The following is a 15526-nucleotide window of genomic DNA, read 5'->3' as shown; positions in this document are numbered from 1 at the left end:
ATGAGACCAAGATCCAAGACTGCCAGGAACTTATATTGTTGGAAGGAGAACTTGGCAGCAAGGGAAATGACTTAGGGGAAGAGCTAGACAATGGTGTTTAGGCAAGGTGCATTGGTCATGCTTGAGGTGATGACAACCTGGTGCTCCAGTGGTTAGGACTCTGTTTCCACTACAGGGGACCCACATTTGATCCCTGGTCAGGGAACTAAGATCCCACAAGCTAGGCAGCGCAGGCAAAAAAAAAAAAATCCATTAAGAAAAGGGGACTAGGAGCCCTATGTCCTAGAGATGGGTAAACTCCATTATTGTTGAGGGGAGAGGTGTCCCACAGTAAAAGGCCCCATGTTAGGGATCCTTGTTTTCAGAAATACAACTTTGTATAATCGCTGGTGGCTCAACAGGAAAGAATCTGCCTGAAAATGCAGGAGATGTGAATTTGATTCCTGGGCTCAGATGTCCCCATGGAGGAGGGCATGGCGACCCGCTCCTGTATTCTTGCCTGGGGAATCCCATGGACAGAGGAGTCTGGCAGGCTACAGTTGATGGGATTGCAAAGTGGGACATGACTGAAATGACAGCACAGCAGTCCACAGGACAGTATGTGTTATGAATGAGTGTGTAATCAATACAATTTCAAATACCTAGATTCTGGAATTTGAAAGAAGACTTCTTGGAATGTTACCTTACTTGCTGTTACTTGCTGTATTTTATGGTAAGGGTGGCTCCTTCATAATGATACTTCTAGAGGTTTCTTCTGGAGAGTCAAGGTTGGAGCCCTAGGCAGCATACCAACTGAAGGCCCTTGGCAGCCAGATTTCCACATACGCGCAGTGAACACCAGACTAGTGGTAAGGGGCTGTGGATATAGCACCTAAAAGGACTGATCTTTTTTTCTTTTTTCTGGACACTTGGCTCTTTTTATGGAAGTATAGTCCCTGAAAGAGTATATCTCATGAAACAGGTGTGCGATGAACGGGAAGGTCTTCAGAGAAGGGTTATGAAGTAAAGGACTTAAGCATTCTCCTTGGCCTCCTGTATAAATCCTTAGCCAGAAGCATCTCTTTACCTGCTAGTGCCTTCTCTGCTCACTAGAGCCTGTAGTACTGCTTCTGTCAGTGTTTCTCACTCTTCCTTCCCCAGGGAGTCTCCTGGAGGCCCAACTAATCCAATTCAATCCAGGTCTCGGATTGAAAGACTTACAGGTTTGTAAGTAATAGCATTGGTAACTTCATTAGTCTAACACAACCAGCACGAGGGACAGAAGATCATAGTAGCCAGGTGTCTGCAAGGAAATACGTAGCAGGGCACAGTTACAGCCTCAGTTACTTAACTCAAGCCCTCCTTCTAAGGAAAATGTTCATTCTAAATCAGTCATGGACTCAGTAGGGTACTTAGTAAAAAATGAGTGAACATCAATACATAAGCTACAGTGATATATTGTACAGCACAATGTATAGAGTCAAAATTGTATAGTAACTTTAAATGGAGTATAATCTATAAAAATATTGAAACACTCTGTTTTCAATGTTGCTCTATGTACCTGAAACTAAAATAGTATTGTAAAACAACTATACTCCAATGATTAAAAAAAAAAAAAGATGTACATAAAAACACGTTGTGTGGTACTACCATAAGAGCACTTCCAAACTTTTTGCCAGTGTACCACAGCTAGCCCACTTCTGATACTCATCTGAATAGCCTTTCCTGGAAGGAATGGGGCCCAGGATGCTCCCTCCACCTGCGCTTTGTACACTGCCCTCTCTATGCATTGATGTAAACAGCAGCAAGCCAGTGAGCTCTGCTTCCTTGACATGTGGCATCTGAGAGGGATGCCTGGTCTCGTCCCCAGGTAGCAGCTGTGAAGTGAGGTGGGCAAGGAAGCACCGACTCTAGGGATGGTAGATCTCCCCATGGGGATTCTCGGCCCCAGGTGGGAATCCATTTCCCTTCTTTGAGCATTCACTCTGAAGGGCAGGGCAGAGGGTAGAATAGTGTTTATCCAGATGCCTCAGAAGGAGACTTCTGTCCGGGCCACCTCTGTTTCATTCCACTTTCTCTAGTCCAGCCACCCCACTGACCAAGGGCTTGAACCTGCAGGGGCCTCCCAGCATGGGGTCTGGGGGGCAGCTTCATTCATCCTGGTGCAGATAGTGGCAGCCCGGCCCGCTGTGTGTGGGGGATCATAGAGTGACACGAGGGGGACAGCCAATTGTGCAGTCCCTCAGCCCCGCAGCACATGCACATCAGCCAGTACAGGAGAAGCCTGAGGCGCCATTCCCACAGGTGGCCACGGGGCCAAATTCCGGGCCAGGCCCAGAGAGGCAGGAAGACAAAGAGGCCTCAGAACAAATGAATCCCCCAAATTCCTCAAGGACAGCCATGCTTACAGTTTCCATTCCACTTTAGCAGCAGATAACCCCCTCCAACCTCTCCACTTCCCCCCAGATGACTTGACTCATGAGTGCCCTCTACAATTCTCCCTTATTTCTCACCCGGCCCCACAATAGCACCTCTGCAGTGCTGTGGTTGACCTGGTCCCAGCCCCAGTCTTTTTTTTTTTTTTTTTCAAAAATTTACTGATCTAACCTTTTGATTGTAGTAGGTCTTCGTTGCTACACAGCTTTCTCTAGTTGCAGCAAGCAGGAGCTACTCTCTAGTTGCTGTGCTCAGGCTTCACACTGTGGTGGCTTCTCTTCTTTCGAAGCGCAGGCTCTAGGCACACTGGCTTCAGTAGCTGTGGCTCGCAGGCTCTATAGAGTTTTGGTTCAGTAGTTGTGGAGCACTGGCTTAGTTGCTCTGTGCCATGTGGGATCTTCCTGTCCTAGGGTTTGAACCAGTCTCCCTTGCATTGGAACGTGGATTCTTAACCACTGGACCACCAGGGAACCCTCAGCCTGAGTCTTTGAAGGCAGCAAGTGATTGGGTCAAGCCTAGGACATTGGGTGCTGTCATAGGTAGCAGTCATTTACAGTCCTGGAGTAGTCGGACCTCCCAGTGTAAAGACAAAGGGCCCCACGGGAGGAGGTAGCACTTGACTGCTCCCTCTTCCTTCCATGACCCTAAGCTGTTCTTATTCTCACCGCTTCTTCCAAGGAAGCACCCAGTGAGCTTCCTACAGTTCCAAGTGCTTGGCCAGGCTGTGGTGGAAAGCAGCTGTCCCTACTCATCTCGCCTTGTCACTTGCTTTGTAGAACAGTTCTCTCTAAGACTGAAAGGAGAGATGGTACATGAGAGGGAAACTTCAGAAGGGTGAGGGAGAGTTGGAAGGAAGGGGCTGGTGAGATATCAGTGATTCCCTCTGGCTGACGTGGTGGGGGGACCTTGCCCTCATTCAGACAGTCCCTCCTTCCATGTCTCAAGGAGCCATCTAGAGAAACCCAGGGCATGGAGCAGTTCACAGAGTGTGGCCTGAGGACACATCAGGCAAAGTGAAGGGACTGCAGCAGGATGGACCCACACTCTCACCCCTCTGCCCAATAGGGTCTTCCTAGAGCTTGAGAGGCACCTTCTGTTCCACCCTGAGGAGGTCCTTCCACTTCATGGGAAGCTGAGTGACCTGAGCCCCCTCCCTCAGCCTGTCTGCTTCTTCCTGTTCATCATGCAGCAGTCACCATGACCACGACACTGTGGCTGAGGCTGGAAAATGCAGGGTGCAGTAGACAGTGGTATCAGCAAGGGGCCTGTCTTCTTAGTCCAGCTGGCAGCAGGCAGTGGGGGCTCTGATAGATGAATATTCATGGGCCAGGTCAGGTGGGGGCAGAAAGGAGGGGACTAGGGTAATGCAGAGCTGTCCCTGAAAATGGAGGCCTAGGAAACTTGGCAGAGGTGGTGCTAAGGGATGGTGTGGGAGGTTTTCAGTGCCCATCCAAACTTCATCAGCATGCCCCCAAGTTACCCCAAATAAGCATGATTTTTTTTTTTTGGCTGTACCATGCAACTCCTGGGATTTTAGTTCTTCCACCAGGGATTGAACCCAGGCCCTCAGCAGTGAAAGCACAGAGGTCTAACCACTGAATCACCAGGGAATTCCTCCAATTAAGCACAATTTAATGAAAACGGCTTGTATGCTCCCTTTCTTTCCCATGACATCTAAGATTGAGATGCAGAGCCAAGAAAAGGGATTTGATTTGATCCTCCCCTCTTGGTGGCACTTGGAAGTGTGGGCAACCCACACATACAGGAGAAATCAGTGTTTTGGATCCTTGGCCCCCCTTTCTGGATAGGTCAGCAGTGGGGTTCCTGCCCTAATCACAAGGCATAACCATGGAGATGGGCGTCAGGGGTATGGTAGGGAGTGAAATGTCTCATCTAGCTTAGCGGTTGGGCTCGGGAGAGGATGACAGGAAGCTGGGTACCAGGATAGGAGCCAGAGGTGGAGCAGTTCAGTCTCTAGTCTGATGAACTGAATGTCGTCTAGGCAGATGGTTAGAACAGGGAGTCTTCCCCCCAACTCCCCACCAGTCTCTGATTTAATAAATTGCCAGAGGAGAGGGGCTCAGGAATCTGCCCTGGTAGGAAGCGCATTAAGTAATTCTGATGCTGGTGGTATGGAGAGGTCTAGATAGGCTGCTGCTGCTAAGTCGCTTCAGTCGTGTCCAACTCTGTGAAACCCCATAGACGGCAGTCCACCAGGCTCCTCCATCCATGGGATTTTCCAGGCAAGAGTACTGGAGTGGGGTGCCATTGCCTTCTCCGCTAGATAGTCTAGAGGTCTTTAGTTCCCCAAATCTGAGAAATCATTTTCACCTTCACCTCAAAGCAAGTCTCTCCTTCATATCCTGGTTTCAAGAGGCTGTGCCTGACAAGAATGAACAGCTGTAGGTGAGCTGGAGACATTTCTGGGTGTTCCTGAAGCAGTACTGTATATGCTGTCAATCACATGAACTTAACTGTGGTAGTTTGGGGTGTGTGGGTCTCCCCAGACAGCATGGCAGTATTGTGCAGGGTTTGGCTTCAGAAGCAGGGGTCCTTGCCTTATAGGGACTTAGCAAGATGGGCAGTTTTACCTCCACATCCTAGACATCCCGTTCCTTTTCTGTGTGGTCTCCCTGCCATACCCTTCTCTGCCCCTTTAGTCTTCCTGTGCTCTTCAGCTTTCTCTCTCCAGCCTCTGTCCTTGCTGCCAGGGCTCAGGATTCCCCTCTCACCTCATCTCCTTCAGGATTCCAAGCTCCCTCTGATACAGGATCTCCACCATGGCAGGTTTGGGTTTGGAGGGGTTGAGGATCCTGGGGACCAGGGAAGGTGAGGGAGGATGAACAGAAGTTTGGGGGAAGTTGGGAGAAAGGAGGCCCGAGAAGGCTCAGACTTCTGTCTCATCATGTAGACACCTGCCTGAGGCAGCCCCTCAGGAGGAGTAGACTCCCAGGAGGAGCAGGCCCTAGGAGGAGTAGCCCATGGAGGAGTAGCCCCCCAGGAGGAGTAGCTCCTCAGAAGGAGAAGCCCCTTAGGAGGAGCAGTTCCCAGGAGGAGTAGATCCCCAAGAGGAGCAGCTCCCAGGAGGAGTAGATCCCCAGGAGGAGCAGCTCCCAGGAGGAGTAGATCCCCAGGAGGTGCAGTCCCCAGGAGGAGTAGATCCCCAGGAGGAGCAGTGGCAGCAGCCACATCTTATAAACGTCTCTCCATAGCCTGCTCTGGATCTAGCCTTCTGTTCCCTTCTTCCCTGCCTCACTTACATCTGGCTTTCTTCTCTTTACCATCTCAAAATCCCCTCCACCAAGCTTGAGTTATTTTTTTTTTTCAAGATTTGAGTGTTGTTGACTAAGTCTGTAATTACTGCTAGGAGATCCAATGTGAACTACAAGGGCCAAGCAGCAGCCCCCACCCTTCCCCGCTGGGGTTCCAGAAGCAGAGCTGGAGTGGAGCAGTGTTAATTCCTGAGGCCTCAACTGACCTTTCCAAAGAGAAGCCTACTTCCTAACTCTCTCCTAACCCTCTTTCATCTCAGCCTAAGTTCCTGTCATTCTGAGTGAACAACCTTGAAACCTCAGAAACAAAAAACTGGGATTACTATAATGGTGTATATGGGGTGCGGGGAGGGGCATTCTTTGCTCCATAGATGCTTGCCTGTTTCATTGGAGTTGGACAAACAAGGCTCCTGCACTCCACTAGCTCCCAGGTCAGTACAGGGTGAACTCTAAGCTGTAGGACTTAGGCATCTCCTCCACCTATGTAGAGCACATGGTGCTTGCCATTTAAACACATGTAGGTTGACTAACATCACCTATGAGAGGCTGTTGTGTTAGCTTTGTGAGGCTTCATAGAAGCTGCTTAGAGGCCTGCCCAGAGGAAAAGTAAACTCTCAAAAAACACTAATAGATATTCAAAGATGTTCAACATGTATTAGAGGGCATATTTAGAGGACTTCAGTTCTTCCTTTGAGACACACCTAGTCTTTTTTCTCCAAATGTCAGAAATCTTGTTTTTGTTTTCCCCCTCTCCCACCACTCTGGCCTGGCTGGCCCAGTCTGGGGAAAATCCTCAGGGTCAGGGCTTGTGGAAGGGTTCAAGGTCTCTGCAGCTCTGGAGGTTTTCTGGGCTCTGGCTGCCACAGCTCCTAAAGCTTTGCTGCCCCCTTCTGGCCTTACTGGGATAGGGCGTGCCCTCTCCAGGGAAGGGGTTCATCCTGACTTCTCATAAGCTTGCACAACTTCAGACATTCTAACACAAGCCGCACAGGAAACACGTCATATTCCTTTGGCTGGAATAACTTCATCCTGCCTTTGCTTGGCAAATCCTTCCTCATCTTTCAAGATCCAGCTGAGAGGTTTATTTGCCTGTTGAGACTTTTCTTTAGTTCCCCAGGCAGTGTTAGTTTGCATATCCTCTATTCTCCAAGGGCATTTCCTTCGCATCTTTGAAGTAGTGCTTATTATTATATTCTCCTGACATTTCTTTTTGTGCTTGTTTCCCTATCAGACTGTGGGTAGGGGCTGAGGCTGATTCATCTCTGCATCTCAGAAGAAATATGAAGTAGGTGCGGAGGGATAATGGAGGTGAGAAAATGGAGGGTGTGTGCGTGCTTGGTTATTCAGTCATGTCCGAATCTTTGTGACCCCATGGACATAGCCTGCCAGGCACCTCTGTCCATGGGATTTTTTCAGGCAAGAATACTGGAGTGGGTTGCCACCTCCTTTTCCAGGGGATCTTTGACCCAGGAATCGAACCCATGTCTCCTGTTGTCTTCCGCATTGCAAGTGGATTCTTTACCTGCTGAGCCATTGGGTTGAGCCACTGGGGAAGCCCAAGATGGAGGAAGGAAAGTGTAATGAAGCAAGGAGAGGAGGAGGGCAACAATCCTGTGATTGACACTTCCTTTGTGCCCAGACATTGTTCCAAGCACTTTAGACTCAGGTAATCCTTTTGACAACCTTATGAGGTAGCTGTTATTATTACCCCATTTTTACAACCGAGGCAACATGGGTAGGTGGTATCCATGGGATTTGAATCCATGTATTTAGGCTCCTCAGCACAGGCTTTAATCCACCATGTAGTAGCTTTTCAGGTGCCCAGTGTGGAGGAGAAATAAAGTGCTGAAAGGAAGAGGATGAGAAAGATAAGGGTGCAGAAAGAGAAAGGGGTAAGGAGAGGATGAAAGTGTTGAGACAGGATGGAGTTGGAGAGGATGAGGATGGAGATGAGAAAGAGGGCATGGAGGTGGGAAACTGGATGGGAAGGGACATTAATGGAGGGTGGAGGTGGGATGTGGGTCATGGGTTGTGGACAGAAAGTGAGGTTGAGCACAGAAGTCATCCTAGGTAGTGTCATCCAGCTGGGTGCTCCGTCCAGTGCGGTCACCTCTCAGTTCCTGAATCCTCTCATCTTAACATGCCTCTCCATCCACCTTAGCAAGCCCTCCCCACTCCCACCCAGGGTCAGACCCAGGCCTTATCACTAGAAACTGCAGTACCTATGAAATAACTGAATCAAACATCCCACTCTCTGATATGATCTCCTTTCCTTATGGTTTGTTTGCTCAAGCCGGCTTACTGCCGCTGTTCTAAAGCTCACTGAAGAACCATGGCCCTTCTTGTCTCTTCACCTCTTCTTATTCGCCTTAGGTTCCAGATTCAAAACAAAATCCCTCCCCTTCCCTGTCTGTCCCATCCATCCTGCCTCCCTGGGTGAGCCCCATGACCAGATGAACCCAACATCTGTCTTGTCCACACTTGCTCCCAAGTAAGTAAGGACCCCTGAAGGAAGTCCCTCCAGAGGACAGACTATTGTCACCTAAAATTGTCATCATTGACTTCAACTGGCCACTCCCAAGATCAGAGATCTCAGCTCCCGCTTCCACTGTCAGCAAATGGGATTTTACACCTTTAAGCCTCTTCCTTGAAGCTTCCTACTAAGTCACTTGCAATCACCTCTTCTTTCATAGTGAAGACAGAAGCGCTGAGAGGGGAACAACCTCGGCGGACTCCAGACCTGTTTGGGTCTGTGTCTGCTGCTGTGTTTCTCCTCTTTGACCTTAGGAGAGAGGAAATGTCTTCTTCCTTTGGAAGGTGGTTCCTCCCCGGGATGCTCTGCATCCCCTCAGAGCGAGATCTGGCCTCAGCTCTTCTCTGACCTCACCTCTCCCCATCAGTCTAGTCTGTTTCCAACCCCAGCGTCTGCCAGTGAGTGGGAAGGTCCTGCTTGGGGAGCTCCTGCCTCTGCTGGGAGCCCTCAGGTTTGGCCACAGTGATTCCTACTCACCTTTGAGGTGTCTGCTTACATGTTACTTCCTCCAAAAGCCTTTCCTGACCCTCACTTTTAAATCAGATTCTCTTATAAGCATCTGTCACAATCACACTTTATTTCTGTCCCATAGCACTGCCTGCAATTTAGAACCATCTATTTATTGGTGGGGGTATGTTTGTCTGTCCCCTTTGTGAATCTGTAAACCCCACAAGAGCAGGGACTGTCCTTGCTGATCCTATAGCTCCTAAAACAAGCAAAATGCCCAGAGGGTTGTAAGTATTGTTTGAGTAAATGAATGAATGAGAGTGCTGAGAGAGAAGGGAGGTGGGAAGGTAGATGGAGAGTGAGGGGAAAGGATGGTGATGAGGACAGGGTGCAAAAGTGAGGCTGGGGATGAAGGGGAGAAGAGGAGGGAGAGGACAGGCAGAAGGGGTCCTCATACTGGGTGTGGTTAAGGCTTCCAGACCCTGAGTAGGCTTCCCTGGAGCTCTGTCTCTTGGCCCTGCTGCCTGTAAGGTTTGAAGGCAGAGCCAGTGGGCGGGACTAGACTTTATCTTGGGGCGCAGCCCTAACCTCAGATGGTGACAGAGCTGGAGCCAGCAGGGGTTTTGCAAACCGTCCCGATTGCAGCAGGCCAGCAGTCTCACTCGGGACGGCGGGGTGGGGCCTGGGCTTATCTCCCGAGCGCAGTCCTAACCTCAGATGGTGACAAAGCGGGAGCTACAGGCGTTTTGCAAACCGTCCCGATTGCAGCAGGGCTGGATGGTCTGGCCAGGGCGACAGTGCTAGGTGTGGGGAGCAATCGGGTTCTGGACAGTTTGGGGCTTCAGCGTGAAGCTTGGCTTGTGGGGTGTGGGGATCCATGCTATGTACGGCTTGCCTCCACCTAACTCAGATCTGGGTTTCTGAAAGAGAAGGGGAGGTTCCAGCTCTGCATGGGGAGTCTCTCCCTAGTAGGAAGACTTCCTTCTCCCAAGTCCTAGAACTCTTCTGTTGCTCCATGAAGTCAGAATTGATGGCCAGGTGCAGCCATTTTCCTCTGAAAATACCCATCATTTCCCATGAGGTAGCCTCAGGGAGTTTCTGATGTGCCTCCTCAGTGAACTTCTCATTGGTGCTTTTCTGGGGCCAAGCCAGGTCTGCTTATGGGGGCAGCTGACAGGCCAGCCTGGAGTCCTGTCCAGGTTGGATCCTTCCCATTGGGGACCAGCCCCAGCTGAGTCCTGAGAGGAAAGATCTGCCCACTGGTGGTGACAGGAAGTGACCGTCCCGGAGGAGTGCACAGGCCCTGGCTACTGTTGCCTCAGCATCTCGCATATGGCCCCCTCCATCCCATGGTCCCCTCACTGGCTTGGGGCAGGGTAGGATAGGGGGTGGAGGTGAAGAGGCCCCTTTCTACCCCCACAACCCCAACCGGGATCTTGCAACACTGGGATGGGGGCCCTGGGGGCCCGGGCATGTGGCAATCCGTGGGGGGTGGGGTGGGGAGGTGTGCACCAAGCAGGGGGAGCAGCTTTCACAAGCAGCTGCCACCGCCACCTCGGACTGACCTTGGCAGGCTCACCTTGGACAACTTCCTCCCTCTTGGTGGTATGTCCAACATCCTCCCTTCTCCCCCTTCCCTGGGGCCGATCTGGGCTGTCAACTTAGGACTCTTACACTGGTCCCAGTTTTGCTCATGAAGGAAAAGTGGGCCAAAGTGTGGATTGTAAAGCCAAGGGAACACAAGTGTGTGCGCTTTGGACCTTGATTTGCTGGTTTTCAAAGTTCCCATGCCCTTGTCCCAGGACCTTGTACCTTCCCCAGGCAAGGGTGAGACTAACCACCCTTCCCGGGGGTGCCTTCTTTCTGCCACCTCTGGATGCAGGCATCTCTGCGGCAGGGTGGTGGGGGAAGAGGGGCTCGGGGTGCAGGGAGCCTGCTGCTTCAGAGAGGATGAAGACTGTCCTGGAGGGAGGGCGGTGCAGTTCTGGCCTACTCTTCGTCCACGTTTCCATTCAGTCAGCCTCACCAGCTCTCCTTGCTTCTTCTGGACCAGGACACCTCACAGCCTTGGCCTTTGCTCTCCCCCTGCTCCCCTCCCCCCCAGTTTAGCACATCTGCCTCCTCTAGCACATTTTTAAGGTTTCAACTTCAGTGTTACCTTCTGCTGTGTTACCTGCTGCAGGAGTGGTAAGCTCCAGCAGCAGCAGAGAGCCATAACCCTCCCAGGCTGTGAGGCAGCTGCAGAGTCCTTGTCCTGTCCCCAGGCATTAGGGGCTAAGTACCTGACTTCACTCTCCTGCGACCCACAATCTCCTGCACTGCCTGAACACAACAGGTGGAGGAATTATTCAGCTAAGAGTTGGACTTATCTTGGTCACTACAGTGTCCTCAGAAACTTGCAAGGGCCTGGTATGAGAAAGATGCTCAACAAATACTTCTGGAATAATTTACCAAACCAGTTGAAAAACCTCATTCCGAAAGTGTGACTTCCGGCTACCTGTCTTCTCTCCGGGATACGATCTGTCACAGAGGATTGCAGTGTGCTCACCACTCTGCATCAGGCAGGGCCCAGGTACGCTTCTCTCACCTGGGGCTGTGGCTCTCCTCCAGACCCCGTGGCAGGCACCCGCCCCGGGGAGCCCCGGGTGCTGGGGGCTGGGAGGAGACATGATTCAGAACTGTGGGAAAGAAATTGGACAGATACTGAAGCAACCCAGGTCCCATCACCCAGAGCCTTGAACATCAGTCCAGGGGCAGTGGTCTTGAGCTGAGAGGAGGAAATCCGGAGGTTGAGTCACTTACCATGCTCTGTACTAACCCCCCTTATGCAACCCATCCCCCTGGGCTGAAAGGAAGGTGTGGGATTCTTCCAGGCATCCACTCAGATGGGTGCCTCCTTCTTCCCAACTCAGGTAGAATAAACCATCTAGTGAGGTTCAGATCTGTCTGTCCAAACCGGACCTGGGGCTGGGGGATCCAGGGCACAGATGTAGGGGAGATGGTGCCTGAGAGGCACGGAGGCAAAGGCAGGAAAGAGACTGAGTCCTGGGTGAGGTAGGCACAGTGCACAGATGTCTGCAATGTGGAGGCTCTGACCCGGGGATGTGGAGGTAGGGGGAGAGAGAGAGGACTAGGAAGATCTATACCCCAGATTCCCTCTCTGAAGGTTATTCCTTGATGTCTAGCACTGCTATCTCAGCAGTGGCCTGTAAGTCATTGGTGACCTAGGAGAGACTGTAACCAGCCTGTATAATCTCTCATGTCTCTGATTCTATCCGACAATCCTTGATTACTGACTGAACGGGACCCTTGTGCCCTGCACTGTTCCATATACCTCCAAGGGGAAGGTGTGAGTGCAAAGTAGAGAGACAGGTGCATGTATGGAGCCAGCAAAGGGCCTGGGTGAGCTTCCGGAGAATGCCTCTTATCCCTCCGGCCCTCAGCTATCTATCAAATGCGGCTCACACTATCTTCTTGTCTGAGGGCAAAGCCTACCAGATGATCTCTTGAGGTTGCTTCCAGCCCCTTTGAGATCTGTGATTTTATGGAGCTAATTTTGGCTCTGCCCCTAACCTATCTCATGACTCTATGAGTGAGTCCCTTCCCTCTCTGAAGCCTCGGTTTCCTCACCTGCAGAATGAGAAGTTTAGATGAGATCTCTGAGGTCCTTTCAGTTGTAGCAAAAGGAAACAATAACAAGTATTCGTGCTCACCGTGTGCTAGGCACTGTCTATGAACATACAGCATTACTACTCCTCCCATTTTGCAGATGTGGAAACTGAGGTACAGAGAGAAGTAACTGGCATGAGGTCACACAACTAGCACGTAGCAGATGGAAATTCAAACTGAGGCTGTCAAGCACTGTCGGAGTATGCCTCTCAGGCTAGAGTTCTGTGAAAAAACTGCTTTCCACATGGGGTTCATTGCACGGGGCCGGGTGTCATCCTCCTCCTCATTATCAGTTTTCTTGTATACAAACAGGTCTCGAGGCCTTTCCCAGCTGATTCGTCCCCCAAGCACTCAGATTCTTTAAGGAACCTATGCCCTGAGGAATGGAGGACAAAGGTGGGCACGGGTGGATTGGAAGCATGGGGGTCTGTCAGTCTGGTAGACTGAAGTTTGGGAACTGGGGAGAAGGGATTGAGTTTCAGATCAATTGCTGCTGTGCTGATGTGCTTAGTCATGTCCGACTCTTTGCGACCCCATGGACTGTAGCTTGCCAGGTTCCTCTGTCCATGGAATTTTCCAGGCAAGAATACTGGAGTGGGTTGCCATTTCCTTCTCCTCAGATCAATTGCTGAGTGACCATAAATACATCAGAGCCATCTGGAATTTTCCCTTGGTCTCCTGGGGCAGGAAGTCCCAGAGCTACACCTCAAGGTGAGAGAGAACGGGGCTAGGGTCGGCAGGCCTGGGCAGGAGGACCTGGAGATACAGAGATCTCCCTGCAAAGCACAGAGCTCTGCTAAGGGAATGTCCAGAGGCCACTCCAGGTCCTCTAGGGTGGGAGTAGAGTGGGCCGGGTCCAGGGAGAGAAGAGCAGCGGGAGAGATACCAGGCCTGGCTGTGTGGTATGCTGGGGGACAGCTATGGGCAGCTTGTCTGCTGAATTTCCCAAGTGTGTATTTGGGCCTGGAATCAAGAGGTATACAGACCTAGCCTCCTGCATTCCCTGCCCGCAGAGCCTGCATCACACACACACCCACACACCCACACACCCACACACCCACACACCCACACCGGCCCAGGCCCAGTGCACAGCCCCAGCACCGAGTCATATGCAGTTTTATTCAGCCACAGAATCATCATGCCGGGCCTGCCCTCCTCCTTGCCACCTGCTGCCACTTGTCCATGGTCTCTCTCTGGCTGGGCCTGTGAGGGGCTCTGGGGCCCCAGCGAGGGCGGGTGTCCGAAGGGTCAGGCTGAGCTCGGGAGCTGGGGCCCACAGTCTGCCAGGTGGGCTCAGCTGCAGCCCCCCACGCCCTTGATGAGGTTGGCAGCCTCAGGGATCTGGCGGAAGAGGTTGCGCAGCGTGTCCAGCTCCTGGGTCAGCTGTTCCACGCGGTTGCGCAGGCGCTCGTTCTCAGTCATGTACTCCAGCACCTTCTGCTGTGTCTCCAGGATGCGCCGCTTGGCTTTGTCCCGGCTCTTGCGCACCGCGATGTTGTTCCGCTCCCGCCGCAGCCGGTATTCCAGGCTGTCTTTGTTCACCGCCTTCTTGCCCTTGTGTGAGGGGCCCGCTGGGGAGGGCGCCTTGAGGAGCGGGCTGCAGGGGGGCGCGGCAGCGGCCAAAGGGGCCTGGAGGGGGAGGCACGGAGGGAAAGGAGTGAGGGTGTGGGGCAGGGATCCCACCAGCCAGAACACACGAGGGGCGTCGGAGGAATGTGGGATTCAGGGCTAGCTCCTGGCCCCGTCAGAACGACCACCGCCCTGCCAGCCGCACAGGATCCGCTGCTTGGACCCATACTGCCTTTCATGTCCCCCACACGCTCTGAGGCCATTTTCCTTCCATCTGTCTTGAGTCTCCAGTTCTACCCTCAGCAGGCATTTCCTCTTCTAGAAGCAGGAGGCAGCACAGAAAGGAGAGGAGGGGGCTGGTGGGCAGCAGAGAAGCTGGAGGGGGATGCCCTTAGATCAGGGCAGGCCAGCTGGTCACAGAGACTGCAGGACACATGGATTCCAGCCACACAGTGGGGCTTCAGGTGGGAGTGAATTCACAGAGAGGCCAAGCAGGGTCATGGCTGGGTGGCGAGCACAGAGGGCTTGGGTGGGTAGATTTCACACAGCAACACCACACACAGACCCCGTCCACACGGCCTCCCTCCAGCCCCTGGGTGGCACGGAGGAGAACTGAGCTGTTCTTACCTTGAGGACGCGCAGTGGCTGGCTGGGTGACGCCAGGCCTGGGGGCAGGTGCATGGCTGTCTGCCCACAGTGTGCCACTTGGTACTGCAGAGGGTTGTAGCTGCTGCGGCTGGCCCCTCGGCTGCCCTCAGGCCCCCTAGGCTCCTCCTTCACAGCCACAGCCCTGGGGTCGTAGCTCCCTGGGCTGCTGTAGATGCCAGGCCCCAAGGCCTTCCTGTCGGGGCCGAAGGTATGTGGGGGATAGGTGAAGGGCCGGGGGTCAGCCGGCAGGTAGTGGGGGAAGGCAGGGGTCCCGGGCCCCTTAAGGCCTCGGGCCTCAGGGGCCGGCTTCACGGCGAAGAGGTCGGAGAGGAGCTGTTCTTCCCCAGACTCGATGTAGGCAGACAGGTCGATGGAGGCCTCATGCTCACACATGTCCCCCAGCTCCCCAGGCCCCGCGCGGGCCCCTGAGAACTCCAGTGGCTGCTGGCCAGCGCGGGGCTCGCACTCGTAGTAGGTCCCGTGGGACATGGCCGGCCCGCCCCCACGGCTCCCCGCCCCTGGCCGCCCCGCTCTTGGGGCACCCTCCGGGATGCTCGGCTGTCTGCCCCCTGCCCTAGATCTGCCCTCTCCGATCTCCGCCGTCACCCACTCCTGTGTGGTCTCTCTCCTCCCTCCTCTGCTGTTTCCTTTTCCTTCCTCTGTAGTCAATGCCTCTTTTCTCTTCCCTTTTTTCCCCTCTCTCCCTGGGGTGACTCAGGGAGGGGCAGGGCGCACCCCAGAGGGAGGGATGTAAGCCTTAGAGAATTGGGGCCCCTGGCCTATTTAGCAGATGGGGGCTACTCTGGTCAGGCCCCAAGCCAGGGTTCTAAGATGCCCCGGAGCCGATGCTTCTGGGAATGTCTCCTTCTCCCCGTCGAGTCCAGGGGGTTCCAGAATCCTCGTTGAGGGCAACAGCTCACTCTGAGTGTCCTCCTCCCTCTGACTTCCAAATGTCCTGTGCAGAATGAGTGCC

At 52.9% G+C, this 15526-nt stretch overlaps 2 protein-coding genes across 2 annotated transcripts; both read right to left on the bottom strand.

Annotated features, from left to right (window-relative positions):
- Positions 1–1231: 1231 nt before the first annotated feature.
- Positions 1232–6158, bottom strand: CIROP (ciliated left-right organizer metallopeptidase). Its single transcript, XM_070378486.1, is given in 18 exon segments — positions 1232–1282; positions 1664–1783; positions 1785–1964; positions 2070–2169; positions 2248–2339; positions 2493–2548; positions 2869–2967; positions 2970–3048; positions 3084–3135; positions 3137–3226; positions 3344–3408; positions 3612–3640; positions 3643–3730; positions 4139–4182; positions 4185–4215; positions 4747–4798; positions 5148–5228; positions 6127–6158. Coding segments are annotated over 18 exon segments (1341 nt in total).
- A 7379-nt stretch (positions 6159–13537) lies between these two features.
- CEBPE (CCAAT enhancer binding protein epsilon) lies at positions 13538–15042 on the bottom strand. The gene is made up of 2 exons (XM_005895434.3): positions 14533–15042; positions 13538–13965 (listed from the first exon to the last, which is right to left on the bottom strand). The coding sequence occupies exons 1-2, from the start codon at positions 15040–15042 to the stop codon at positions 13630–13632; spliced, it is 846 nt and encodes a 281-aa protein (XP_005895496.1). The 3' UTR covers positions 13538–13629.
- Positions 15043–15526: the final 484 nt, after the last annotated feature.

The sequence above is a fragment of the Bos mutus genome, chromosome 10 (assembly GCF_027580195.1).
Source record: "Bos mutus isolate GX-2022 chromosome 10, NWIPB_WYAK_1.1, whole genome shotgun sequence".
NCBI lineage: Eukaryota > Metazoa > Chordata > Mammalia > Artiodactyla > Bovidae > Bos > Bos mutus.
Note: the sequence above shows the minus strand (reverse complement) of the source record. Positions and strands in the feature narration are given on the sequence as shown.

Excerpts from the sequence above, each read along its gene's own strand:
- CEBPE (XM_005895434.3), bottom strand. The coding sequence starts at position 15,042 with ATGTCCCACGGGACCTACTACGAGTGCGAGCCCCGCGCTGGCCAGCAG. Across the intron at positions 13,966-14,532 it reads AGCCACTGCGCGTCCTCAAG|GCCCCTTTGGCCGCTGCCGC; the intron begins GTAAGAACAGCT and ends CTCCCCCTCCAG.